At 36.4% G+C, this 26,927-nt stretch overlaps 2 protein-coding genes and 1 long non-coding RNA gene across 12 annotated transcripts; 2 read left to right on the forward strand and 1 right to left on the reverse strand.

Moving 5' to 3' along the window:
- Positions 1 to 475: 475 nt before the first annotated feature.
- LOC121235262 (protein BOBBER 1-like) lies at positions 476 to 1,697 on the forward strand. Its single transcript, XM_041131588.1, has one exon. It carries the CDS (start codon positions 511 to 513, stop codon positions 1,354 to 1,356), a length of 846 nt encoding a protein of 281 aa, XP_040987522.1. The 5' UTR covers positions 476 to 510; the 3' UTR covers positions 1,357 to 1,697.
- A 4,866-nt stretch (positions 1,698 to 6,563) lies between these two features.
- Positions 6,564 to 8,781, forward strand: LOC121235043. The gene is made up of 2 exons (XR_005934495.1): positions 6,564 to 7,081; positions 8,364 to 8,781. It is a non-coding gene; the product is annotated as an uncharacterized LOC121235043 (long non-coding RNA).
- Positions 8,782 to 17,759: 8,978 nt separating this feature from the next.
- On the reverse strand, positions 17,760 to 26,234 carry LOC121235041 (cadmium-induced protein AS8-like). Of its 10 annotated transcripts, none has more exons than XM_041131252.1 (6): positions 26,030 to 26,232; positions 22,147 to 22,194; positions 20,587 to 20,832; positions 20,072 to 20,347; positions 18,396 to 18,460; positions 17,760 to 17,973 (listed from the first exon to the last, which is right to left on the reverse strand). In XM_041131252.1, the coding sequence occupies exons 2-5, from the start codon at positions 22,166 to 22,168 to the stop codon at positions 18,423 to 18,425; spliced, it is 582 nt and encodes a 193-aa protein (XP_040987186.1). In that variant the 5' UTR covers positions 22,169 to 22,194; positions 26,030 to 26,232; the 3' UTR covers positions 17,760 to 17,973; positions 18,396 to 18,422. The 10 variants fall into 10 exon arrangements, with proteins under 10 accessions (XP_040987186.1, XP_040987189.1, XP_040987187.1 ...); XM_041131255.1 differs by having other exon boundaries at positions 18,396 to 18,435; positions 26,030 to 26,229; XM_041131253.1 differs by having other exon boundaries at positions 17,760 to 18,270; positions 18,396 to 18,435; positions 26,030 to 26,228.
- Between the last annotated feature and the right edge of the window lie 693 nt (positions 26,235 to 26,927).

Genomic DNA, 26,927 nt, shown 5'->3' on the forward strand with positions numbered 1-26,927 from the left:
TTAAAAACACCATACAATTATATCAAATTCAATTACTTAGATTTTCAGTATGATATAAATTCATCATGTGCATGCGTAATAAAATTAAAGGATTGAAAATACAGATCATGACCCTAATTAAAGCGTAATAACCCAAAATCTTTACATGATCATGAATCAATAAATGCAAATATTATTATTTAATGTCAGATTTTTTTTTTTTTTGGAACCAATTTAATGTCAGATTTGGACATTATAATCACAGGATTGAAAATGAAAATTGAATATTTGAATATTTTACCAATTATTCTAAGACTTTTTTAGGTGAAAAAATAAAAAATAAAAAGCTTCCAAATCCCCTCTCTCTCTCTCTCTGTCTCTCTCTCTCTCTCTCTCTCTCTCTCCATATATATATATATATATATATATTGAAAAGAACTGCCATTGTTCCTTTCGGGGGCCTCTATATATAATATTGGAAACCCATGCCCAGAACGTACCATAAAAAAGAGTCCAATAAGAGTTTCAGTTATGGCCATCCTTTCGGATTACCAAGAAGATCAACCCCATGATCAACACTACTCTTCTAATTCGTTCTCTTTCAATGCGGTTCTCGATCCATCAAACCCTCTAGGGTTCTTAGAATCTGCTTTCAACTTTGTATCTCAGAAGTCCGATTTGTTCAAGAACGATTCTGCTGAGAAAGAAATCATGTCGTCGGTTCGTTCGATCAAGGAAAAGATTAAGGCGCAAGAGGCTGATCAGAAGAAGCGTTTGAAACTAGCCGAGGCTTCTGCAAAGATGGCGACTGATCAGAAAGAACAAGAACAAAAGGAGAAGGAGAAGGAGAAGGAGAAGAAGCTTGTTCCAAATAATGGCAACGGCCTCGACATGGAGAATTATTCATGGGGTCAGTCCCTACAAGAGGTCACCATTAATGTACCAGTTCCTCATGGAACGAAATCCAGCCTTGTTTTGTGCGAAATAAAGAATAATTCTTTGAAGATTGGGCTTAAAGGTCAACCTCCAATCATCGATGGAGAGCTGTACAAGCCGGTGAAGGCTGACGATTGCTTCTGGAGTTTGGAGGATCAGAAGTCGATATCTGTTCTTATGAGCAAGAGAGATCAGATTGACTGGTGGAAGTCTTTGTTGAAGAGTGGTCCGGAGATCGATACACAGAAAGTCGAACCAGAGCCGAGCAGGTTATCTGAGTTGGACTCCGAAACTCGTTCTGCTGTCGAGAAGATGATGTTTGATCAGAGGCAGAAGCAGTTGGGTGGTCCATCGAGCGATGAGATTCAAAAGCAAGAGTTGCTAAAGCAATTCATGGCTCAGAATCCAAACATGAACTTCTCGGGAACGAAATTTAGATAATCTTTCATCTATAGTACTTGTCCATGCATGCACGATTAATGATAAATTCGTGTCATCGTGAAGATCGATCATTTTGCTCCTTTTCTTTTTTCTTCTTCTTCTTCTTCTTCTTCTTCTTCTTCTTCTTCTTCTTCTTCTTCTTCTTTTTTTTTTTTTTTTTGTAGTTTGATTTTTGTATGATTTTTCGTTGGATGAAACTTCTAATTCACAATAAAGAAATTAAGAAGCTAGCTTTCAATTCTGCATGAAATCTTTAGCTCCCCAACACAAATGGGTTTAGTTTAATTGATCTTCAATGGTACATGACCTCAATCTTCTCAATCGTTGTAATTATTAAAGTTTTTTTGTTCATCTTCTTTTCTTTTTTTTTAAATCAATATTAATTGGTCAATACTCTATTCAAACGATTATAAAGCCTTGATCTTCAAGCTGGATATATTCCAATTAAATCTCATTTTTCTTATCTGCCTAATTGGCCAACTATATATATCATGTAGTACTAGAAGTCTTTCATAATTAAAAGTTTTGGTATACATTTTTCGCTGGCAAGACTTGATTTTTTTCAGTACATGTATTAATTCTACTTTTAGGAGATATATTAGAAGTAGATTTTAAATTTCGTATTCTTATAATTAATTTTAATGGGATCATGTATAACATATTCTTATGTGATTATTTCCATTGATTTGGCTGGAATTCTCGTTTTTTGTTGCCAATATCCTTGAATTTGTGCAGAATATCGATGCTTAATTGTGTGTTAATCAGGCAGTTTATTTCCTGGCAATGTGCGTGTGTGTGTATTATAATCATGTGTCTGTCATTTCTTTTAATGGCAGAAAAATAAAGTTCAGACAAATAATTCATAATTGTAAATAATTCTGATTCCTTTTAGTAATTAATGGGCATTGAACACCAGCCATCAATGAAAAATAGAAAGAAAGATCAGGAAGCAGCTACAAGCTAGCAATCAACAGCTAAATGTTAGCAATATTACAATTCTATCAACACATCCATCCATGCCGTACTGCATGCTCATTGCCAATGGGATGAGCCTTAATTAAGGCTCTACTAAATTTTAGCAATAAGCAGCTTTACTCTCCCAATCAGCCACCTAATCATGAACTTCATGCATGAACGAGTAGTTTCCAGCATATAAATTATATATAGTACTGAGATTAGTTCCAGAGCACTACAGCAATCAACTAGACCAATAATTTCACCTGATAAAAAGGGGACGTTGGTTGAGTACTTGAGATGGCAACCAGAGAAGATTTGGACTCAAGGAAACAAGAAAATGTGTAATTTGAATAGACAATATTGATTGATTGTGTGACTTTAGCAATGTTTAATGTATTTACTCATTTCAAAAATGGGATGCATGCAAGCAGGCAGGCAGGCTATCTCAATTAGGAATGCAATTAGATTTGAACATCAGAATCCAATCCGTTGTTTCGTCACCTCTATCATGTTGGTTTGGGCAACGGGCCACCACAACCCAACCCATCCGCCCAAGCCGCCCGTCCCACTAAGGGATGGGCAGACAACTCGCCCCTCGAGTGCAGGTGCGGATAGGTTCCTCACTCAAAAAAGAACCATACAGGCAAGCGGTGTATGGGTGGGTACCCAACCTGCCTAGAATTTCACCCCGCCCACCCGCGTACTTATATATATATATATATATATATATAAAATGCAAATATTTTTCTCTCCCTTCCTCAGTTCCTCTCACTGTCATCTCCTCTTCCCCATTCCGTTCACGCCTCACAGTTCACTGTGATCTCGTCTCTCATTTCTCTTCTCCTTCTCTTCTGTTGTTGTTTCTTCTTCTTCTTCTCGGCCCGGCTTCTCTTTCCATTGTCGTGGGTCAAGGCCAAGCCGCGGTCTACAATGGTACAACACTACAACCACAGCTTGGCTGCCGCGGATCTGTAAGTTTAAGGCCCACGGTTGCAACCATGGATATGTGAGTTTTATAACCCATGGCCATGGATCTATGTTTTTGGGCATAGATTTGAAACTATTTGTTGCATGGTTTTCTCCGATTTTTCTAATGTATATTCGATTTTGTGCAAATTTTTTATGAAAAATATGTTGACAAATGATATAACCGGATGGTGGGGTGTCAATTCACCCACCTGGCAAGCGTATGCGGACGATCAAAAGTATGGGCAAAAACAAGGTGCGGGGTTGATTGAGTCACCCCCACCTATATGGGAACGGGGAGGCCGGATGTGCGGCTGGCACCCCTACAATATCATGGATTCATAGTAAGAGCATTGGCATTGGACCAATGTTTAAAATTTGATGAATTTCGCTCAAAATACACAGCATTGGATTCACCTTTTACTTAAACGTGAAGCTTTCAGCTACAATGAAGTCCCATTTATCTTCAAACATGATGAACTACTATTCAATGTCCATCGGATTATTTTATTACGAAAATCACACTTTCGCAAGCAAAGCAGTTCTTTCTTCCCTCTCTTCTCTGCTTTCTTCCTCTATCCCGAAATCACCAAATCCCTTTTTGATTCTTCCTCTCCCTTTCTTCCTGATTCTCAGATTTTCCTTCTTCCTCTCCCTTTTTGTCTTTATAATTATAAACTCTCTCCGAGTCTTCGTCGTCGTCTCTTCCTCACACGCATTCTGCATTCAATCATGGTGGTTGCAAACGAAGAGCTGGTGGAGATATTCAAGGCGAGGACTAACAAGAGGGGGAATAGAAGGACCGTCCTTAAGAACTCCCTTGAGGTCCTACTCATCAGCGATCTCGATACCGATAAGGCAATCCGGTCTTTCTTTTTTGCTCTTTTTTTTTATTTTCTCTCTCGGTGTTGTTTACGATCATGTTATATCCTGTTTTAGATTTGATTCTCCTTCTGATTTTATAGTCTCGGTTATAATCTTTAAGGCTTATCTCTTATGTTCGTCAGCTAGTTTTCATTTTCATCTTTCTTTTTCCAGTGTGCTGCTACCATGGATGTCAGGGTGGGCTACTTCAATGACCCCGAAGGCCTTCCGGGCCTCACCCATTTTCTCAATAAGTTTTTCTTTTTTTGAGATATTATTATATAGAATTATAGTTTTATGCATTCTATATTCAATTGCATATATTTGTTTGTTTTACTGTTAGTTTCGGTGCTACTTGCTTTACTACAAATTTGCAATATGGCTCTGTAAGTTTTTTCCATGGCCTTGTTCTTTAAATAAATACCCACATATATTTTTTGTATAATTGAAAGTTGTTCAACGAATGCTCGTAGCTTCTAATGTGAAAGTGAAGATAATGAACTCAGACAACAAGTGCACATTGCTCTGTTTTGGGTATATGCCACTCACTATAGAAGGATTTTGTTTATATACGGATTAACTTAGCAAACATTGAAATTTTGAAGTGGGGTTAGATGCAAATAAGATTTTTTTTGTCATATTTTTTTTTTTATTTATTTGCAGAGCATATGCTGTTTTATGCTAGTGAGAAATACCCATTGGAAGATAGTTACTCCAAGTATATTGCAGAGGTACTTACCACTCATAATTTGGAGGGATACCTATGCCTTCTTCAAACTTATTACTGCCATGACTCCCGTTTTTCTTTCTTCTATTTTCCATTTTTTATTCGATGTCATTGTAGATTGCCAACTCATGTGGGTTTTCACATTCTCTATTTGGTTGATTTTCTTGATGCATAGCATGGTGGCAGGACAAATGCTTTTTCATCTTTAAAGCAAACCAATTATCATTTTGACATTAACACTGATCGTTTTGAAGAAGCTTTGGACAGGTAGATGCTTTCCTTCCTTTTTTTTGCTGGCTGTTATAATCATCAGTTTCATTAGAATTGTGATCACCCTAGAATATTTGTGTTTGCTGCTCAGGTTTGCTCAGTTCTTTATTAAACCTTTGATGTCAGCTGATGCTACTACGAGGGAAATCAAAGCTGTTAATTCTAGTAAGTGTTATTTTCTGAATCTTGGCTAACACCTTTATGCGGTTCATCTTAGACCTTTATGTCTCTCTGTCTCTTTCTCTTAGAGAATCAAAAGAACTTATTGTCAGATGTTTGGAGAATGAACCAGGTATTGGTTACTGTCCTTTCTATACATCTTTTATAAGTGCAATACGCTCAATGTACTAATCTTACTTGCTCTCCTCGATTCGATTTGTAGTCTATTAAAGAATTGTTGTTTCTGTGCTTATTAGAATGACTGAGGAAATGGTAGTTGATCCTAACTTAAGTGGGGCCTTCTATCTAATCTGATGAGCTATGTAAATTCATGCTTAATATATTGGCATAATATATTTGTTGGATAAAAGAATTGTAAATGTCTTTGTTAGTTTAATAAATTCTATATATGATTGTTAGGTAGAAGAAGAGTTGTCAAAATGTGTTTGTTGAATAATTCGGTTGAGGATAAAAATTAATTGAGAAACAATAATTTAAGTATCAAATTAAATTATTAATTAATATATGGTTAGTGTAATTACAAAATATGAAAGAAAAAAGAAAAAATATTATTATTAAAAAAATAATATTATATTATTATTTTGATGAATCCAATGGCTAATCCAATATGGAGTTATAGATAAAGAGGTTTTAGATATATAGAAAATATGTACTTTTCATCAAAATTTGAAGATAAATTTGATGAATCTAATACTAATGCTCGGGGCAACTTTTATATGTACATCCATCATTAAATATTCATTTTTGAATATTTCGTTTTTACTATTGCTTTGGCTTTGGTGATTGAATTCTTTTAAAAAGAATATTATTTTATGGGAAAAGTTTCTTTGCCTACCTATATTGATCGTTCTAGTTTACCGCTAGTTAAAAAAAAATATTTGGTGATTAAGGAAGTGATTTTAAGTGTATTGGTGTATTTTTTTATTTTTTTAAAAATATTTAAATATATTAAAAAAATGTGAAAATAAATAAAAAATAAATAAAAAAAACCTGGGCGGCATGCCCAGAGGTAAATGCTGAGCAGCAGAGTAGCCTTGCCCTTATTTTATCATGGAGTATAACTTGTGAACTTTGTAAAACAAAGAAAGCAGCGTTTGCGTGTATGTAAAGGATTCGAATAACAAAAATGCTAGAGCCCCCGAAAAAGAGTCTCGAACTTTGCATCCCGAATGACGTGGAGTCACCCATGTGGCCCCTTTAATTACGAAAAAACCAATTTGAATTTTAAAAACAAAAAAGTCCTCTTTCGTGGGTCTCCCGTCCTCTTTCGTTTTTCTCCATGTCTCCCGTCCCTCCCAAATCAAATCTCCTCTATAGAAGAATATCTCATCCCATTCAAATCTCTCCCAGAAATATCATCCTCTTGTAGATCTCTTCTACTCCTTCAATGAAATGTCATCCTCTCATATTTCCTCTATACATCCCGTTCATCCATCCCTCCCTCACTGAAGGCCATGACTCCACCCTCCCTCCCAAACCAGAAATGACTTGACTTCTTAAGGCATGGAGCGTCACCATTGAGTTGAATCGTTGCCACTGTCACCTCCATCCCTCGAATTCGTGACTGTAACCTCACCATTGAGCCACTGTCACTCCATCCCAAAGCCTGAAACCCTAAGACCTTTGTCGCCTCACGTTTGTTGGACTCCCCGAAGCCTGAGGCCAACCCCCTCACCACTGAGCCTACCGTCGCCACTGGTTGTTACATTAGTGCAGATCTCCATTTACGCCGTGGTCCGATTCCCTCACATAAAAACCGAGGTTGTTACTCTATATCTATCTATAATGGAATTTCTTCTTTGTTTTAATTTTTCTTGCATGAATTGTCCCTTGAATTACTTTATGGATTTTTGTTTGCTAAGATATGAATCATGCTCTATGCGATAGCTAAATCGAGCCTCGAAAATCCAGCTGAAATGCAAAGTTATTTAGAGAGGCCAAAATATTATTCGTGCATAGAGAGGCCAAAATATCCCTTTTTGCATCCCAATTTGCTTTCACTTCCCTAGCTTTTGGGTTTTTTCCATTGATCAACTGTCTCTTAGTCCTTCATGAATGTTGGTGATCTTTTTGATGAGTATAAGCTGAAATAAATTCCTCTAGTCCTTTACCTGCAGCTTGAACCACCATTGTCGGGTCCTCAAAATTATTCTTAAATATTAGAGCATTTCTTTTAATCCAAATCATTCTCATTATATATACCACCAAATCTGCCTCCTCAGACTTCTTCTTCCATTTTAATTTCTTTCATAGTTCCGAGAAGTCTATCTCTAGGTTGTATTTTCAACCCATTTCGACATATTTAATATAGATTGGTTGAAATAATCTAAAGGACTGTTTTTCGATTAACACAATTTTATGTCTTAATTATAAACATAAATTATATCAATTAGGCACATTCACATCTAAATTTGTAACAAAATCAATATCTATAACTATGATTAGAATTTTAAACTAATTTCTCTTTGTATATAATTAAGTTTATAGTAAAATCCAATTAAACATGTCTAGTCAAACAAATGTTGGATTAAAATTGGATTAAGATTTGATTAAAATTGGATTAAAATTTAAGAAAGTAATCAACTTGTGCCATTGGCAATTTGGCATTTAGGAAATTATAGAATGTATTTGAAGTGGAGAAAAACAGTTTAGTTTTATAAAATTGGATTAAAATTTAGGAAAGTATTTAACTTGAAATACATTGTCAATTTGGCATTTAGGAAGTTTTAGGATGTATTTCAAATGGAGACAAAATAGTTTAATTTAGGAAAGCATGAATCATAGAACCGAATTGGTTTGGGTCTCTGGAATCATAGCATGAATCAAGTGGAGAAAAACTTGGGCTAGCTTTTGGTCTCTGGAATTTGGTTGGGGCTAACTTGATTTCAATCTATACAAAGTCAGCCAGTTTGCAACCATGGATTCAATGCCATTGGTCGAGATTAGACATGTTGTATGTGCTATGAGTTTTATAATGCATAAAATGCCACAACTCCTGCTATAAATGTCTTGGTTTGCCAATATGTGTTCTTTGATTTTGCAGGCTGGGTATTCTTGCAGATTTTTTTGTTGGTATAATCTGGAAATACCATCGTATGGTGAAAAGAGAATCAATCAACTAAAAACTGAACTTCAAAAGATACAACTAATAATGAATATTAAAATAACTCGACATCGATTATAAATAAAAACTGAGAGGCGCAAGAGAAAACTTGAGAGTGTCAGTTTAGTTATAATAATTTCAATGTTATGGGTACACAAACTGTGGGTACTTTGTTTACGATTTTATTTTAGGAAATTTTGTGAAAACAATGTGACCAAGATGTAATTTGCTTATGATTTTGTATGAAGTTTTTTTTTTTTTTCCTTAATTTTCAGCCTTTTAATTTTACTCGCATGTCACTCTTTATAAAGCTGGTTGGTCTTCTAGATGATATAATGCAGATCAGACCTTTCCTGTAGTTGTTTGATGAATTCTTTTTTTTCATGGATGTGAAACGCATTGTCAATGCATTGATTCTAGGGTTCAAGACAGACAAGCAGAAGCATGTTTTCTTACTATACATATAAGAGGAGTGCATTTGCTGACCATTATGACATTAATAATTAATCAATAAAGGTAAGAGTACTACTACTACCGAATAAGGCTGGCAAAAGCAACCAGGAGAGCAACTTTAAGCGATGCATCAAATATATACATCCTGTAATTAACAAAATATGAACCTGCTCAAGTAAAAAAATCTCATACACCCATGTAATTACCTAAATTAGAATAACTAGAGAAAGATAAAGTTAAGTGGTGCATCAAATATATACATCCTGTAATTTACAATAGCCACATGTCATCTCCGCCAAAAAAATGTCATCTAATAAATATGTATTACAGAAAAAGTTATGGCCACAATGTCTGGAATTTACAATAGCCACAGGTCATCTCCACCAAAAAATGTATTACAGAAAAAGTCATAGCTACAATGTCTGGAACTTACAATAGCCACAGGTCATCTCCACTAAAAAATGTATTACAGAAAAAGTCATGGCCACAATGACTGGAATTTACAATAGCCACATGTCATATCCACAAAAAAATATGTCATCTCGATCAAAAAATATGTCATCTCGATCAAAAAATATGTCATCTCCACCAAATAATGTTATCTCCACAAATAAGAATTCATTGAAGGAGCAGTTGGTCTAATATGAAGAGCCTCCGTTGTGTATACTTGATCAAGTGTGCACTATGAGTGACATAAAAAAAAAATATGTTGAAAGAGCCAACACACTAAAAATATGCCCCTAAACCATAATGTCGTTTAAAATACCTGTGAGGAAGAAGCAGCCCGTCCAATACCAAAATAATTTGTAGCATATACTTGATTAGGTGTGTACTGTGAGTGGTATAAAAAAAATGTTAAAAGAACCAACACACTAAAAATATGTTAGTACCATAATGTAGTTTAAAATGCCTGTGAGGATGGAGCAATCGGTCTAATACCATAATAATCTGTGTTATATACTTGATCGGGTGTGTCCTGTGAGTGGCATTAAAAAAAATGTCAAAAAAACCAATACACTAAAAAATCTATTAAAATAATAATGTAGTTTGAAGTACCTGTGAGGAAGTAGCAATCCATCCATCACCAAAATAATCCGTAGCAGTTGAAGGAGTAGTAAAAAAAGCTGGAGCATGTATCTCAACTTGACTTTGTTGATCCTATATCCATTTAACCCGAACAATGATCAATACAAAATGTAATAATCATAAACAACAAAAAGAGTACCTAAGTTTGAGGAGTTTCAGTCTGTGTGCCGCTCACATTGCATTCATTTGGTAAGGGACTACTTCGCTGTGCATTGGAAGAAATATAATAATTTCTATTTAAAAAAAATATATAAGAATTTGTTAAATATTTGTTGTATACAACATTAATAAAAAGAAACCTCAACTTCGCCATGGTGCAATCTCCTTCTCGTGCTTGGTTTCTTAAGACTTTTCTCAATGGGGTGCACTTTTCTTCTAGATGGCGGTTTTCTCTTACTCCGAACTACCAATGGACTCAAAACTCTACCCGCCGTGTCCTCCATGGAAGCCACTGGATCAACTGTGTTGGTAGTATCATGATCGGTGATCCCAAGGTACTCTAACTTCAACTGTTCTAGCTAGCTAATCAATTTCACACAACCACTCTCGGCCTTTGAAGCATTGGAACACAGTTCATAGAAGCAATTTTGGATCATATCGTACCTTCGGGCATCGTGGTTGCTACTTGTGTCATAACTACTTTTGATGAAAGTGTATTTTCTTTTTACATTCTTCCTCCACCGATCTAAAATGTATTTTGATGGAACTGTATGCTTGCCTAGCTGAGTCAAGATACGAAGAGCATGTCTGCATAATATATCCCTCAACTCAAACAAATTACAACTGCATTTAACATCAAGGGGATCTTCATTAACTTTGGCAATGTAGTTTGCACATTTTAATAAGTTATCATACACATGAACTTCATTAGCAACTACGAACTCATATCTACCACCCTCACATCCCAATAACGAGGTAGTCAAATATAAAAATCCCCGCAATTCCTCTTGTACTTATTTGAATTTTGCAATTGTGTATGTTTTTTGAAACTGCTTCTCTAGAGGATATGCAGCTCTACTTCGGGCATTTGTCCAAAATACATTCTTTAACCACATCTCATGGTCCACGTTTATCTGGTAGTAGAAATCCATATTTCTTTTTTGCATATCTTGAAAATACTTACATAAAGCTTCAACACCTCCAACTCCAAGGCGAACTTGTCATGCTTTGTCAATGTAATTTCAACACTCATTCTCCCCGAATGACACATTCTCGTAACCCCTGCCTCAACAACCACAACCTTGAAATTTTTAGACATTCGTACTGCCTCATCATTTATTTCGAGCCTCTTAGCCACACGAGCATCAACCTTCTTAAAACATCTCATATGTCTTGCCTTTCCAGGACTACAAATGTGTGTGTATTCTAACTTTACTTTAAATAGGGTATATCCATCTTCGCCATTCATTGTAGCATTAATCCTAGCCATACATCTTATCTTCTCTGTTTGTCTTGACTTGAGAATATTGGCAGCCTTACTATTTGATGCGCCTTGTCGCGCACATACGAATCTAAGCCATCTGACATTCCCATCATCTCCTTGTTTAGAATTCCTTTTACACACCCCAAACTCCTTCTGCTTACCATATTTTTTATAGTAAGACCAAACTTCTTCTATCGAAAAAAATTTCATTCCAACCTTTAGCTCTTCAATGGTTTCATCACACTCATTATCTGCATGTACCACCTCATTGTACTCATCATCTACACATCCTATCTCATCACTCTCATAATTTGCATGTCCTACCTCATCACCCTCATAATTTGCATGTCCTACCTCATCACCCTCATTTTCTGCATGTCCCGTGTCAGAATCCATTGCAAATCCAACCTTTAAATTATCCAAGAAAATGCAAGATTTTAAAAAAAATTATGGGTTTGATATTGCAACCAGATTCAATTAAAAATTAAAAAAAAATCTGAATTTGAAATTGCAAATTTAGCCGTATTGGACCATCTTTTTCAAGGCCTAACAATAGTATGCATAGACAAAACCAAGCAATCATTACAACTCATTTAAATTTTTACATGGAAGAATTTCGGTAATGTTAAAAAAAAAAAAAAAATCATTGCGAAGAATGCACTATATATTTGCAATGATTAAGATGATTAAGACCACCAGCAGCATTTCACCCATAAATGATCAACTGGATGATCGACGCAGGTGTGATGCTACATTATCACATGCTCATATTCTCGTACATGCAGTTTCAAAGATTCATATCAAATGCTTATGAACTTTCATGATTGTAAATGAGGTTGTATTGGCAATAAAAATCAGAAAAATTAATGAACATCCCAACTCAGATGGTTGCAAAGTTCCACCAAATGATTTTATTACACCACATGAGTTGAACCATGAAGAGCTTAAATCTCTCCTGGAGTTACCTTTATACCATGTTACCCGAGAGATATCAAATAAATATATTTATCAAAGAGTACTTCTAAGTTCTAACAACAATTTCCAAAATCCATGTTTTTTTATGTAGTTAATAAATACTTGGGGAGATGACATGTGTAAAATGCAATTATATTTTTATAATTTTTACTCTTCAAGAATGACAATTTCTCTATCTCCAAAAAAAAAATCAAAATTAATTGTTGAAAATACAAAGAGCTCGTATTAAAAGAGTTGAGAGATGAAGAAATTCTATCTCAAAAAAATGCAATATTAGATGGGGGTAAATTCCAGATGCAATATTAGATGGGGGCAATATTTATCAAAGAATACTTCTAACAACAATTTCCAAAGAAAGAAATCCTTTTTTTTTATGTAATTAATAAATATGGGGGACCCCTTCTAGCGATGGAACCCAGAGTAAGCTTACTAAAGGAGCTAGTTCAAATGCAAAAAGCAACATCTTCAAAAGTTCATTTGAAAAGAAAAGCCCTTAGCCCCACGCCGTGGTTTGGTTCCGTAAATCTTTATCTTTAATATTCTACCCAATATGTTTGATAATAACTTCTTAGAGCGACCACAAGAGGGAAGGAATGTTATTTACCGTTTGGATTCTTGGGGAAGCGCGGTCGGATGGAGGGGAGCTGCAAGATGACGCCGGAAATTGAGGGCTGCTACTGCGCAGAGTGGAGGTCGGTGCTGAACAGAGGGAGAGAGAGAGGGAGAGGGAGAGGGATTCTGTTAGTTGGGTTTGGCGTCATCTACAATATGGGTTTTGGGATCATCTCAAATCAAATCACGTTTTTCTTTTTTCTTTTTTTTAATATTAAATAAATTATTATTATTTTTTAATATTAAATAAATTACGTGATATGCCACATGGCATGACACGTTAGTCGGTAACTATATTTGGGAGAAATCTTCGGTAACTGTAGAAGAACTCTTCGAATAAGCATCTCTTTTTTTTTTCTAATCAAGCATTTTATAGATATATAAAGAAATATAAAAGTTCAAGGTGGATCCTTTCCACTATCAATATACAAAAAGCAACTAGGAATATTATCTATAGGTAGGCTTCCAAAAACATGATTGGTAGCTGCCCATTGCGCACTGAGTGCGCACATCGATTTTGAGATCGATGAATTTTAGTAAATCTCCAGTCTTGATGATGTCGAGAGTTTTGCAGTATGTCCCCAATGATGGTTGAGATGTTCCAAAAAGGAGTGGAATCTGGATTCTCTATAGATGTGAATACCGATTGAGCATCCCCTTCTATAATTGTTAGATTCTGGGTAGAAGCCATTTTGGATGCTAGCAGTGCTGCCAATGCTTCTGCCACTAGAGAGATATTTGTTTGTACCTTATCTGTTATTATCCCCAAAATCTCTCCACTATGATTTCTTTGTATTACTGAGACAACTGAGTATTGGTCTCGTACTGCTGCATCAAATGAGAAGCTTAGATAATTTGGAGGAGGAGGCTTCCATTCTTCTTCTTTGCTTTGTTGACTCTGTTTTTCTTTCCATGCATCTTTATATTCTTCATAGATGTGTCTCAACTGGATATTTGCTTCTTCCAGTGACAAAGAGGTGTGATTGTGGACTATGTCATTTCTTTTCCTCCAAATAAAATCTAGAATTATAACCGCAAATAACTGAAAATGATGCTTTTCTTCTATTCGGAGTCCCAACTCTTTTTCTGGGTAGATGATCATTCTGATCCAGTCTGCAATAGAGTTAATAGGCAAGCTTGCAAGATTTAGAGGCCAACTGCTTTGTTGCCACAAAATTCTGATGACGGGACAATCTATGAAAATATGCTTTAGAGTCTCTTTGTCTTGATTGCAGAGTGGGCATTCTTCTGATTCTTGATGAGGAACGAAATCACCTATTCTTGATTTAGTAGGAAGAATATTCCAAAGTAATTTCCAGATCAGTAATTTATGTCGATCATGAATTTTTAAGCTCCACATTGGTTTAAAGAGTGATATTAAGTTGTCATGTTGATCCGAAACATGACTACTTAATGTTGCCTGATAAGCTGTCTTAACAGAGTATTTTCCATTGTGGTTTAGTATCCAAACAATTTTGTCTTGTTCCATTGATCTAGCTGAGAGGGGTATTTTTTGTATTTCTGAGATGCTTTCTTGATCAAAGAGAGTTTGCATTTTTGGAACATCCCAACTCCTAGGATTATTGATAATAAGATCTGAGACAGTAATATTTGGGTAATCTAGGGACATACCTTGTATTTGTTGTGGTTTGAAGTTATTCAGAGAAGGAACCCATGGATCTGACCAAATGTTTACTGATTCTCCACTTTGGATTTGAAAACAACGACCTTTATTTAGCAAATTCTTTGTTCTGAGTATTCCCTTCCACATGCATGAATCAGTTGACTTTTGCTCTGTCTCCCAGAAAGTAGTATTCTTTAGGTATTTGGCAGTTAGAATTGAGTGCCACAAACCATTTCTTGGCTCACCTAGTTCCCATCATGTTTTTGCTAACATTGCTTGATTTATCTTCTCCATTAATCTGATACCTAGACCACCTTCTTTTTTCGGTAAGCAGATAGACTTCCAGGATTTTAATGTCATATTATGAATTTTGTCTTCTGAGAATCCCCACCAGAAGTTTTTGAAAGCTGTATCAAGTGATCTGCAGACTGATTTTGGCAGTTGAAATGAGCTCATATGATAAGATGGAATTGAGCTTACTACAGATTTGATTAGCATAGTTCTTCCTGCTTGGGCCAGTAGCTTTGATTTCCAGCCTTCCAATTTTTTCCCCACATTGGTCAACATGTCACTGTAATTTTCTTTTTTCCTTCTGTTGAATGAGGTTGGCAAGCCCAGATATTTCATTCTTGCCGATGCAGTTTTATAAGGTAGCCAATGGGAAATAGAAGCTTTTGCTGTTTGGCTTGTATTCCTTGTGATAAACATTGAAGATTTGCTCAGATTTATCCTTTGTCTAGACCAACTTTGATATTTTGCAAGACATTCTGAAATGCTTTGTGCATTTTTTGTTGTTGCTTTTGAAAAGATTATTGTATCGTCAGCAAATAGTAAATGAGACACTGTTGGACTATTTCTGCTGATTTGTACCCCTTCCAGTTTCTGTTGAGCTTCCGCCTTTAATAACATTCTAGATAGTGCTTCAGTGACCAATATAAAGAGAAATGGAGAAATTGGATCACCTTGCCTTATACCTCTTTGAGATTTGAAGAAACCTCTTGGCGAGCCATTAATGAGGATGGAAAAAGACACTGTTGTTATGCACTCCTTTATCAAGTTTATCCATTTTGAATTGAAACCCAGATTCTTCATCACTACAAAGAGAAATTCCCATTCCACTTGGTCAAAAGCCTTTTCCATGTCTAGTTTGATTGCCATCAATCCTTTGTTCCCAGTTTTTCTTTTGAGATGATGAAATAGCTCATGAGCTATGATTGTATTTTCCTTGATGTTTCTACCAGGGACAAATGCTGTTTGGAGAGGGGAGATAATTTTAGGGAGCAGACATTTTAGACGATTGGCCATTATTTTGGTTATAATCTTGTAGATGACATTTGTGAGGCTAATGGGTCTATATTGGCTTGGAGTATTTGGACTAGATATCTTTGGGATAAGAGCAATGTTGGTATGATTGATCTGCTTTAGAAGGTGGCCACTAGTGAAGAAATTCTGCACTGCTAGTATGACTTCTTTCTTAACAATAATCCAGTAGTGCTTGTAAAAGAGGGCCGTCATTCCATCAGGCCCTGGAGCTTTGTTACTGGGAATCTGTTTTAGAGCTTCTAAAATTTCCTTTTCTTCTGGTATAACAGTTAGAGAATCATTCTCTATGTCCGAGATTTGCTTATCAAATAGATTATCCAGTAGATCCGGAATGATTGGATTTGAAGAGGAATATATAGAACTGAAATGATTTATAAAAGCAGTTTCTATCTCAAGAGGGTCCATAGACCAAATACCTGGTCCCAGTTTGATTGACTCTATAGCATTCCTTCTTCTTCTGATAGTTGTTGTCAAGTGATAAAACTTGGTGTTGAGATCCGTTGAAGTTAGCCAAGTGAGTCTAGATTTTTGTCTCCATAAGATTTCTTCATACTCTCTTTGCTTGTGAAGTCTATTTTGCAGAAATCTTTCTTTTTCTTGATTGATAGGGGTCATAAGATTGCCTTGTACCTCAAGAAGTTCACTTTCAATCTGATGGATATTGTGATTGATCTTTCCAAAGTGACTTTTGTTCCAAAGTTTGAGAGCTTCTTTGGTGGACTTGATTTTCTTACATAGAATGTAAGACGGATTACCTAAATGAGGTTTACTCCATGCTTCACCTATTATTTGGTGACTCAATAGCTCGCGAGTCCAGAATTCTTCAAACTTGAAAGAGGGAGCCAGGCGAAAATTAGCCGTGGTATGCAATAAGATAGGATGATGATCTGATGCTGATGATGCTAAGTGCTGTAGTGTTGCATCTGAAAAGAGAAGTCTCCATTCTTGATTTGCAATGGTACGATCTAATCTTTCTCTTATAAGCGCATTACCCTGTCTGTTATTAGTCCAGGTGAATGGATAGCTATTTCTCTATATTTTCTTACCCTTCAAGAACTCTCATAGGATTAGTCAAAATTAAAAGGCATTTTTTATGAATGTAAAAAAAATTTGACTTTTAATTATTTCATTCATATAAATCTCCACATTAAAATAGTTATTTTTTCATTATATAACAATAAAATAATATAAAATGAATTTGATTTTAGTTATTCACATCAAATCTTCATATTAAATTATACATTTATTTATTATATAGTAATGAATAACTAATAATTTCAAAAATATTTAATTTTTTAATTATTAATTTATTTTATTTTATCATATTTTACTATTCTACCTATTATATATTAATTAATAATCATATTCTTTTTAAATTAATATATCACTCACTCAAATTAATATACCAATAAAATATGTGATAGAAAGAAATTGAGAGAAATAATTAGTAAAATATGTATTTGATGTATGTACAGTAACCTTCAAATTTGAAAAAAATTTTAAAAGTCACTGTAGTTAAATTTCAAATATATTAATTCATTGTGAGTATATTTTACTCTCTAATAATTAAATACTCAATAGATTTAACTTTTAATTAATCCAATAAAAGTGCTCCGGAAGGATCTACTACTGTATTCCCGTAAAGAGACGCCGAAAGCAAATAAAACCCTCGGGCAGTGTCTTAATGAATACATTCCCACCATCTGCTTTCCACCCAGACCAGTTCCTCAAACCTCACAGATTCCCCAATTCTCCTTTTACAGTGTTCGTCCATAAACATTAATTTAAATAAAAAAAAGAAAGTAGTTGAAAATAATCAAAATAAGACCAAATATGTTTATATCTCTCAAACAAATCTAATTTAGATTATAATAAAGCACAGATAGTTCATGGCTCACTCAAGTTCCAAATCACTGACATGGCACTTCGAACAATGTATTATTCCTTCTAAATGAAGGCTTTAAATCCCTACCCCCAAACTCTTTTGAAACAGAATTACCGACATGCTGGCTCCGTCGACATACCTGCTCGGCAAGAATCCAAGCTCAGTTCATCTAAATAGATACAGATGATTGTAAACATGACTTTCATTATTCTTTTGTCTCAAGCTCCTGACTGATGATATCATGCAACCCAAAGCCAAGAGGCAAAAAGCATGCGACAGATTTCTTGTTCCTTCCCATTTCTCATTTCCTACTTGCTTCTAAGAAATAAGGGAACTTCCAATGATTTTGAACAGTTTATGTTGTCAAAGGCAAATCTAGAGCATGAGAATTGTATCTTGGGGATGACAATGAAACAATGTTTTTCATCCCTTTTCTACCTCTGGAGAGAAGAATCCAAAAGTACGACTGAAAAAAGATTATACTGAAAGAAACAAAAGAAAAGCACGTTTCAGTATTGCATCCAACATACACCTTAATTCAAAACGATGGCAGTTGCAGAATGCTAACAAATTTCATAAAATATAACCTACATGACTTGGAGGTCTGCAAGGCGTTAATCATCTTTCAAACCTGAAAGTGAGGGATGCACATTTTAGTACTTTGTTTCAGTTTCCTTGATCAACCAACGTAAGAAACATGAAAGTCCAAAGAGAGATGAAATCACTAGTACAAAAAAATGTGCACTATCATATAAAATCTTCTAAACCAGCAGTATCTTTGAACTGCATAGACACACTGTATTCAATGCGTTACAAGCATGGGATCCATATTACAAAGGCAACATAATTTAAGCCTTTATTCATGAAAAACAAAAATGAAACAAAATTAAGCCAAAAAAATGCAAAAAAACTGTGTAAGATTCATGCATCCGAACCCATAATTGATGAATATACAAGGTGGCGTTCGGGAAGGTTTATGTAAAACTAGTGAGTCCTGGTTAAAAAACAAACATTATCTTTTAACCGGAACAATAATGATACTATGGGACCCAGTTGGGACCTACTTTGCTAAAAAGATAATTGAGGGTGTCATTATTTTTGGTCATTAAGTCAATTTTATACTGTGCAACAAGTTTAGCATTTCTTCAGAGTCCGAAAACAATTATTTTGACTAGAGGACTCCTACCTTCCTAATTCAATTGCCAGGCATAGCTTTACTCACACTCCAGGCAAAATTACAATGGAGTGAAAGATAAGAGCTGCCAAACAAACTACTTTAAGATGTTAACTCTTCAAATCACTTTACTGCTCAAATATGTCATCTAAATGAGGCATGAAAACTCATTAATGAAGATCCTGAAGTTAGCAAAATAAGGGCACAACTACCTAATTTTGTTTCCTTCTCTTGGCTCATTCAAAACTATTATGGTGATTTATGACCCTATAAAAACTAGTGAAATCATCTCCAACTAGCTTCCAGAATTTCAAATTGGTTTGATATTATTAACAAATGCAAGCAAGCAATTTTTTTTTTTTTTTATTGGCACAGAGTGTCCGAGGACAAAGTGCCGACTAATCCCGAGGATGCACAGGCCCTTGGCAAGGAGTTTTCCGCCAGTACACCTCAGGTAATTCAAGAGGAAGTTCCCCCAGTCCGATGGCCCATAGAAATTATTTGCACCCACAAGGATTTGAACCTTAGACCTGGAGGGAGCATACCACCAAGACCAGGGCCTTTACCACTTGAGTCAAACCCTAGGATTAAAGCAAATTAGCACAACAAAGATGCATATATCACATAAATAGTATGCAGCATTATAGAAAAACTAACTTTGAAAAGAGTGGAAGGCGAACAACGCCTCCCCCCCCCCCCCCCCCCCCCCCCCCCCCAAAAAAAAAAAAAAAAAACCAAGAAAAAGATATAAGAATCATATAAGGATTCAAATAAAACGAAATAGAGGCAATAGCTCCAGCTACAAAAGAAATTATCATTTTTTTTATGACGGGAGAACCACCCCACAGCAGGGCCCTTAGGACTCATCCATGGAACTTAAATCCCCGGGGAGACTAGCACAACAACCCACCGCCATGGCCTCCCACTTAAATCACAATTTGATCCCAAGGAGAATCGAACCTGTTACATGGGGCTCGTGCACACAAGTTCACCCTTATCACTTGGACTACTCACGAGTGGGTCAATTACAGAAGAAATTATCATCAACATTTTTCACAACTACTAACAAGGCCAGAGGTATTTTTTTGCTTACCTTTCCAATGGTCAAAGAAGCGATGGCCAAACATTCCTAAACTTCCCAGCAGAGACATATTAGGGACGGGCATCACACTCTTCCATCCAAATAAGTCGATCTCTTTGTCTGAAAAACGTTTCTTCTTAAAGCTTGACAATCTTCTACAGGCTTCTGTTTGTAAACTAGAGATGTGAGGTGCAATATTATTCCAGCCATCTCCTGCAACATGTTTGATGGAAAGAAGGCCACTTGAATGGGCTAACTCTGATGCACCACTTGTTGTAGCCATGATAGCTGGAAAAAGAATGCAGTCATCAAGCTTTGGCATTCAAGACTAATCCTTAACTGAGACAGACACATACAAACATACAAATCAACAACGCGTACATGCATAATTATATGAATCAATTCATATTAGTCTTGAAGAATTTAGGTTTACTAAAATGCATAAAAGTAGCGCGAATATATTTTTGCAGAGCAACTAATACAAAATGTAGCATGTGAAATGGCTTGGTTTCCAACAAATAGTATACCATTGTAAGGAACTTCAAAGAGGTAATTTGCAGGTAGACCGATTCCAAAACCAGCCAGAGTGATGCCCACGTTGAATCCAACACCACAGCCAGCTCCAACATAACCAACTACCTCAGGGCCAAAACCAGGACCCCATCCAACACCACAACCAATACCTATTCCCATGCCCCAGAAGGCTCCAAATGTTGGATGTACAGGATTCCATCTTTCATATCTCCTGAACACACCTTTTATAATCATTTTACCTGAGAGTGAAGATGACAGGCAGAAATGATTAAAAAAATTATTGAAAGAAAAAAAACTTTTATTTGACAATGCACCTCAAACATGACATACTGACATTAGTGTAAGACCATTTCTACACCATTACTCAATCATCTGAAGTAATTATTTGGTTACTATAAGATATATAGAATCATGTAGAAAAATAACTAAAGGAGAAAGAAATTGTATGATCCCCTCACATGGAAAAGAAAAATGATGCTGAAATCTTTCTTATACACTCCTCAATGGAAAAGAACAGAAAATCACTCAAAAGGATATTCATGCCTAATGCACATGCTAAATAGAAAAATGGAAGTCTATATAAGCATCCAGAGCATAACCAGCAAAAAGTTCCCAAGTAGAGTTTTGCAAGTGGCAAGCTATCTAATAATAAAATACAAATATGCATCATTTCCCAGACTTTCTACGAAGACTACAACACCTATAATTGGAAAATATCAAAAAATGGGAGAGAGAGAGAGGGGGGTGGTTATAAGGAAAAACCCCCAAGTTTGATTTCCCTGGTCACATTTCTAAGCTTCTGAAGGCAATCTATGGGCTTCAGCAGGCCCCTAGAGCTTGGTTCAATAAGCTGCTACTACACTTCTTAGTCTCAGGTTCATCAAGTCTAAGGTTGACTACTTCCTTTTCATCTTTCATAGATCAAGAGTTTACCTTTTTCTTGATTTATGTTGAGGACATTATAGTCACTGGTAAAAGCTTGTTTGCAAAATCACTTGTCGTGTTTCATGTTTAAAGCAAACCTTTGCAATGAAAGACCTTAGGCCCTTAAGTTTTTTCTTAGGCACTCATGTTCATCAATGAAGGAATAATCTCAATACATGTACATCACAGACATACGGGATTGTGCAAAAATGATTGGAGCAAAGCCTCCCAATATCCTATTCCTATAAATACAAAATTGTTACAGTATGATGCTGATCCACTGGAAAATGCTACTGAGTACCGACTCATATATCAACAAGTAGAATAGATTAAAAAAAAGTTTAGATCAACAAGTTCAGGAAAGAGAACAAAATCAAACAGTGCCCTGAAATCATCCTAAAATTTATTGAATGTTCATACATATATAGCCACATACATAAATACACAGAATTTGCATTAGTTTCCGCCCGTCTGCATAAATGTAAACATTTACTGGCTCAGCTTGAAGTCCTTCCTCTCAACAAGAGCCTTACAATCTTCTATAAGAAGCCGTCATATAAAGGCATATGCAGCAACAACGACACCCTCAATCGTTAATCCAATCTTGCAGAGATTAGTTCAAAGTTTACCCTCTAGTTTATTCCCAGGCATCTATCTTCCAAAACCATGACTGTGTCCAAAACCAGGCCCGAGGAGCCTGCTTCAAACCATAGATAGATTTTTTTAACTTACAGACATGATATGGAAAGTTTGGATTCACGAACCCGGGTGGTTGTTTCATGTAAATTGCTTCCTTAAGGTCCCCGTGTAAGAAGGTATTTTGTATATCCAGCTGATGAAGTGGCCAATTGGAGGTAACGGCAATGGAATGAAGAAGCCGAATGGTGACAGGTTTAACAACTGGGCTAAATGTTTCATTGTAATCGAGGCCAGGCTGTTGATGAGAAGCATTGCCCACAAGGCATGCCTTGCAGTGCTCAAGAGTTCCATCAGCTCAACGCTTTGTTTTGAGAATCCATTTGGAACCCAAAACATTCAGGCTGAACAAAGAGCTTTGTATTCGGTGTTCATGGCTGAATGCCACTCAGGGTATTTGGATGCTTCGGAAGAAGAGGAGGGCTCTTCAGGTACAAAGAGAGGCAGAGAGGACATTTTGGGAGTGGAAACAGTAAGTGAGAGAGACGGATTAGGAAGCGGCCATGGAATAGTACCATCGGTACGAAGACGAGGACAGTGGATATTAGACTGAGAGCGAGTGACCATCAGATGAGTGGTCAGTGGCAACGTGGGAGGTAAGGGATTGGAGTGAGGCAATTCTGTGGGAGAAGACGTAGGTGAGAGATCAAGGGAGTGGATCGAATAAGAGAAGAGAATAAGGAAGAAGATGACCTAGACGATATGTGGGGCTGAAATGTGGCTGTGGGCTATGATGGGCCAATGGGCGGAGATGGGCCTGTGATATGTGCTGGGTTATTAAAAGAAGTGGGCGATGCAAGAGTGGCTGAAGTAGGGAGTAAAGAAATAGATAATGGCCCACAAGAAGAGGAGCCCAGAGATGAAGAATGAGAGGGACATATTGAACTGGGCTTCGGTGCAAAGGGAAAGACTGGATCATTAAATGTGACATCCCGTGAAATGTAGGTCCGACCCGAAAGGAGATGTAAGCAAAGATAACCCTTATGACCTGGGCTATTGCCCATGAAGACACATAGCTTGGAGCGGTAATCTAATTTGTGGCGATTAAAGGGCCTTAAGTTGGGCCAGCAAGCAAACCCAAAAACGTGTAAAAATGAATAATCAGGGTATCGACCCATCAAGGCCTCAAAAGGAGACATATTATGAAGAACTGGGGTGGGCATTCGATTAATAAGAAAAGTGGCGGTTTGAAGGGCTTCGGCCCAATACTTTTGAGGTACAGAGGCATGAGATAAGAGGGAGAGACCAGTTTCTACAATGTGTCTGTGGCGACGTTCAACACTGTTATTTTGTTGATGGGAGTAGGGACAGGTGATGCAGTGAGAAATTCCACAGGATTGAAATACTGCATGGAGAGGGCGAAATTCCCCTCCCCAATCAGACTGAACCGAAACAACATTTGCAGAAAACGTATTGCTAACAAAACAAAGAAATGCAAGAATTAAAGAGGAAACATTCGACTTAGATTGCATAGGAAATAACCAAATGTATTTGAAAAAGTCATCTACACTTGAAAGATAAAACCGACAGCCATTGGTAGAGATAATTGGTGTCGGACCCCATACATCGCGAAATAGAAGCTCAAAAGGCCTTTGAGATCGAGAAGGAGAAGGAGGATGCGGCAGAGCATGGGCTTTAGCTTGGGAGCAGGCAGAACAAGGAGAGAGAGCAACACTTGAAGTGGTAGGAAGCTGAAAACGGTGAAGAGGAGAAGGATGGCCCAACCTGGAGTGCCAGAGTTGAGCAGAAGTCCGTGCACCTAGAAAAGCTTGAGGAGAAGGTGAGGAGAGAGAAGTCGTTGAAGCAGCAAACGGAGGCAGAACATATAGTCCATTCTCAACCGGCCCCTGAAGAAGAACTTCCCGGGAATATAAACCCTTCACAAGAAAAAAATTAGAGTGAAATTCAAAGAAAACAATATTGTCAAGACAAAATTGAAGAACGGATAGTAAGTTGCGAGAGATAGAAGGAACATGAAGAAAGTTTTGCAAAAGAAAATTGCCAGAGGTAGAATCCAGATGGGTAGAGCCGTCATGGTGAATTGGCAAGGTAGAGTCATCTCTGATGCTAACTTGGTCGGAGCCCTGATAAGGGGAAGAATCCAGGTTGAGAGTGGAGAAGTCAGCAGTAAAGTGATGGGTCGCTGTTGTGTCCGATAACCAAGTAGGAGACGACGGTGTTGATGGGGAAGAGCAGTAAAATTAGTAGCAAGAGAAGTTGGGGCAGGGGCCTGATAAAACTAGTTGAACCGATGATAACATGAGAGGGCGGTATGTCTAGGCTTGTGGCATACTTGGCAGACTGGGCGACAGTCAAAGCGATTGGAGAAGTAATTTGAGGACTATCCACCTCCACGACGGCTTCCACCACAGAAAGAGAAATTACGACCACGATTAAGAGAGCCAAAAGAGGGAACAGGTCTGGTTGTGGTATTGTGAGCAGCAAGAGTGGGGCCGAAAAGTAAGGATTGAGTTTGATGAGCAAGGCGTGACTCATGATTGAGAATGTAGCTATAAATCTGGTGAGGTGAAAGTGGGTCAGGTCTTGTAGTAAGGGAGGTAACCAAGGACTCATAATCAGTGACAAGTCCTGCTAGTAGATAAATTGAAAATTCTAAATCTGAGAGAGAATGCCCAACGACACCCAATGAAGCAGCCAGTATTTTGGCTTTGTTATAATACTCAGATTGACTCAGCGCCTTTCTTGAGAGTGGCGAGCTGATATTGTGTGTGAATCACATGTGCTGAAGATTGCGCTGCAAAGAGACTTTGAAGAGTGGTCCAGTCCTCACAAGAGGTTGTACAATCTAGAACCTGGGCCAATACAGTATCTGAAAGGGAGGAATTGATGGCCGAAATAATCAATTGATCCTGCAGGACCCATTGTGTGTGCGTTGGATTGGGATTATCATCAAGAAAAGCATCAGGCATGGGAATGAAGCCATCAACATAACCGAAAAGCTGGCGTCCTTTTAAGAAAGGTACAATCTGAGCCTTCCATAGTAGATAGTTGTCTATGGTAAGCTTAAGTGTGACAAGTGTGTGGCTGAATTAATGATGGAAGAGTTGACAGTGGGGGCAGGTGGTTTTTCTGGTGACTCCATGAGAAGGAAGAGGAGAAAAGAATGGACGTGTGTCTTTTAGGCTCTTGATACCATAATGAATTGTGTAAAGATAGAGTGAGGATAAACTGTTTGTGAAAAAGCCTCAATTGAATTTGGACAGAGTAATTTCCTTTCTGTTTTCCATTCCAACATATGCTGACCAATATATAAACATAATTTCATAACAGAATCCAATCCTCAAATCACACCATCGTGAAGCCTAGCTAGTCAGGTCACTATATTCTGTTACAAGGTATCCTTCTAGAATTTTTACAATTATTCTTCCCGAGTATTCTCAAGTGTTCTAGAATCTTCCTTTCGACTATGTTGTTCTGAGGCAGGGAAATCTGCTGCCTTAACATGCAGCATAAGCTCGAAAACTTTCTATCACATGACATTAATATGCATCTTTTCTCCCGAATAATTATACTCCAACTGTTTTTGAGAAAATTTTAGAAAAAAACTCAGATATGAAAAAATATGATCCCCAATTTCCATTTTCTCAACCGGTTTCGACCTCAAAACAAAAACTAAAAGGCCTAAAAATTTCTCATCTCCTTTCGTCACAAGAGAATGCGCTAACAACAAATGGAAACTCATCCAGAGCACATCATACCCGAAAGAAAAACGAAAAATAAAAACTTACAGCACTACAGAAAAATAAATTGGAATATACTGAAAAAGAGAAGTAACAATTGGAGCATTGTGATTACCATCAAATTCTGCTTCGAACCGTATCAGTGTTCTTAGTTCCTCCTCTTGTTTTCTTACTACTTCTGAAGCAGATTGAATTTCTGGGCCTTCGGCTTTGTTGCTGAGCTTTAGAGTTTAGAGTGATCAATAGAGAATGGCAAGCGGCGCATGGGAAATGGATAATGCAATCATATTACCATGCCTGTGCCCGAAGAAATTACATGGAGTTTTCGGAGTTTTACTCTTACTGTTTTACTGATGGGTGCCTCTACTATTTTTTTCTTTCAAATAGTTTTTCAATATTTTTAAACATTAAAAAATATACCAATTACTGACTTTCTTAATTGTTAAAAAAAATAAAAATATATATAAAAAATACATTAGCGATCAAAAATTGATAAAACTATAAGATATATCCTATCATTTTTCTTTTAAAAATTTAATGTATAGTCATTTTTATGTACTTTTTATACATTTCACTAATATGATTGACTGTATTATTTTTTTAATATAAAATAACTATTTTGATAATTAAATTAGTAGAATGCGTAAAGAATATATAGAAGTAATTATACGTAATAGAATTTTTTCTTTACTCGATGGATAAAATGCGCCGGTATTTTTTTCCTCTCGCTTCCACGTGTAGGAGTTGATTAGTGAGTCAGAGACCAACCTTTCAATTTCCAGCCAAAATAAAAGCAAAATAGATATATTTAGTTCATAAATAAATTTTATAAAATATTGTGATTTGTGCATTTGATTATAAATTTATTTTTTAATATAAATAACATCTATTCATATCAATTTTTAAATTTTATTTATGAAATTTTTATAAAATTAATACTTAAAAAAATACACTTAAAAAGTATTCAAACATATGGAGAAAAATAAAAATAAAAAATAAAAATCATTATAACC

Source organism: Juglans microcarpa x Juglans regia, chromosome 6D (genome assembly GCF_004785595.1).
Source record: "Juglans microcarpa x Juglans regia isolate MS1-56 chromosome 6D, Jm3101_v1.0, whole genome shotgun sequence".
Lineage (NCBI taxonomy): Eukaryota > Viridiplantae > Streptophyta > Magnoliopsida > Fagales > Juglandaceae > Juglans > Juglans microcarpa x Juglans regia.

Bases quoted from the DNA above. Each gene is read 5' to 3' on its own strand.
- LOC121235262 (XM_041131588.1), top strand. From the start codon at position 511: ATGGCCATCCTTTCGGATTACCAAGAAGATCAACCCCATGATCAACAC.
- LOC121235041 (XM_041131248.1), bottom strand. From the start codon at position 22,168: ATGCCTGGGAATAAACTAGAGG. The intron at 20,833-22,146 runs GTAAACTTTGAA...CTTCACTCTCAG, and splicing joins GCCTGGGAATAAACTAGAGG to GTAAAATGATTATAAAAGGT. The intron at 18,113-20,071 runs GTAAGCAAAAAA...AGAAGCAAGTAG, and splicing joins CTTCTTTGACCATTGGAAAG to GAAATGAGAAATGGGAAGGA.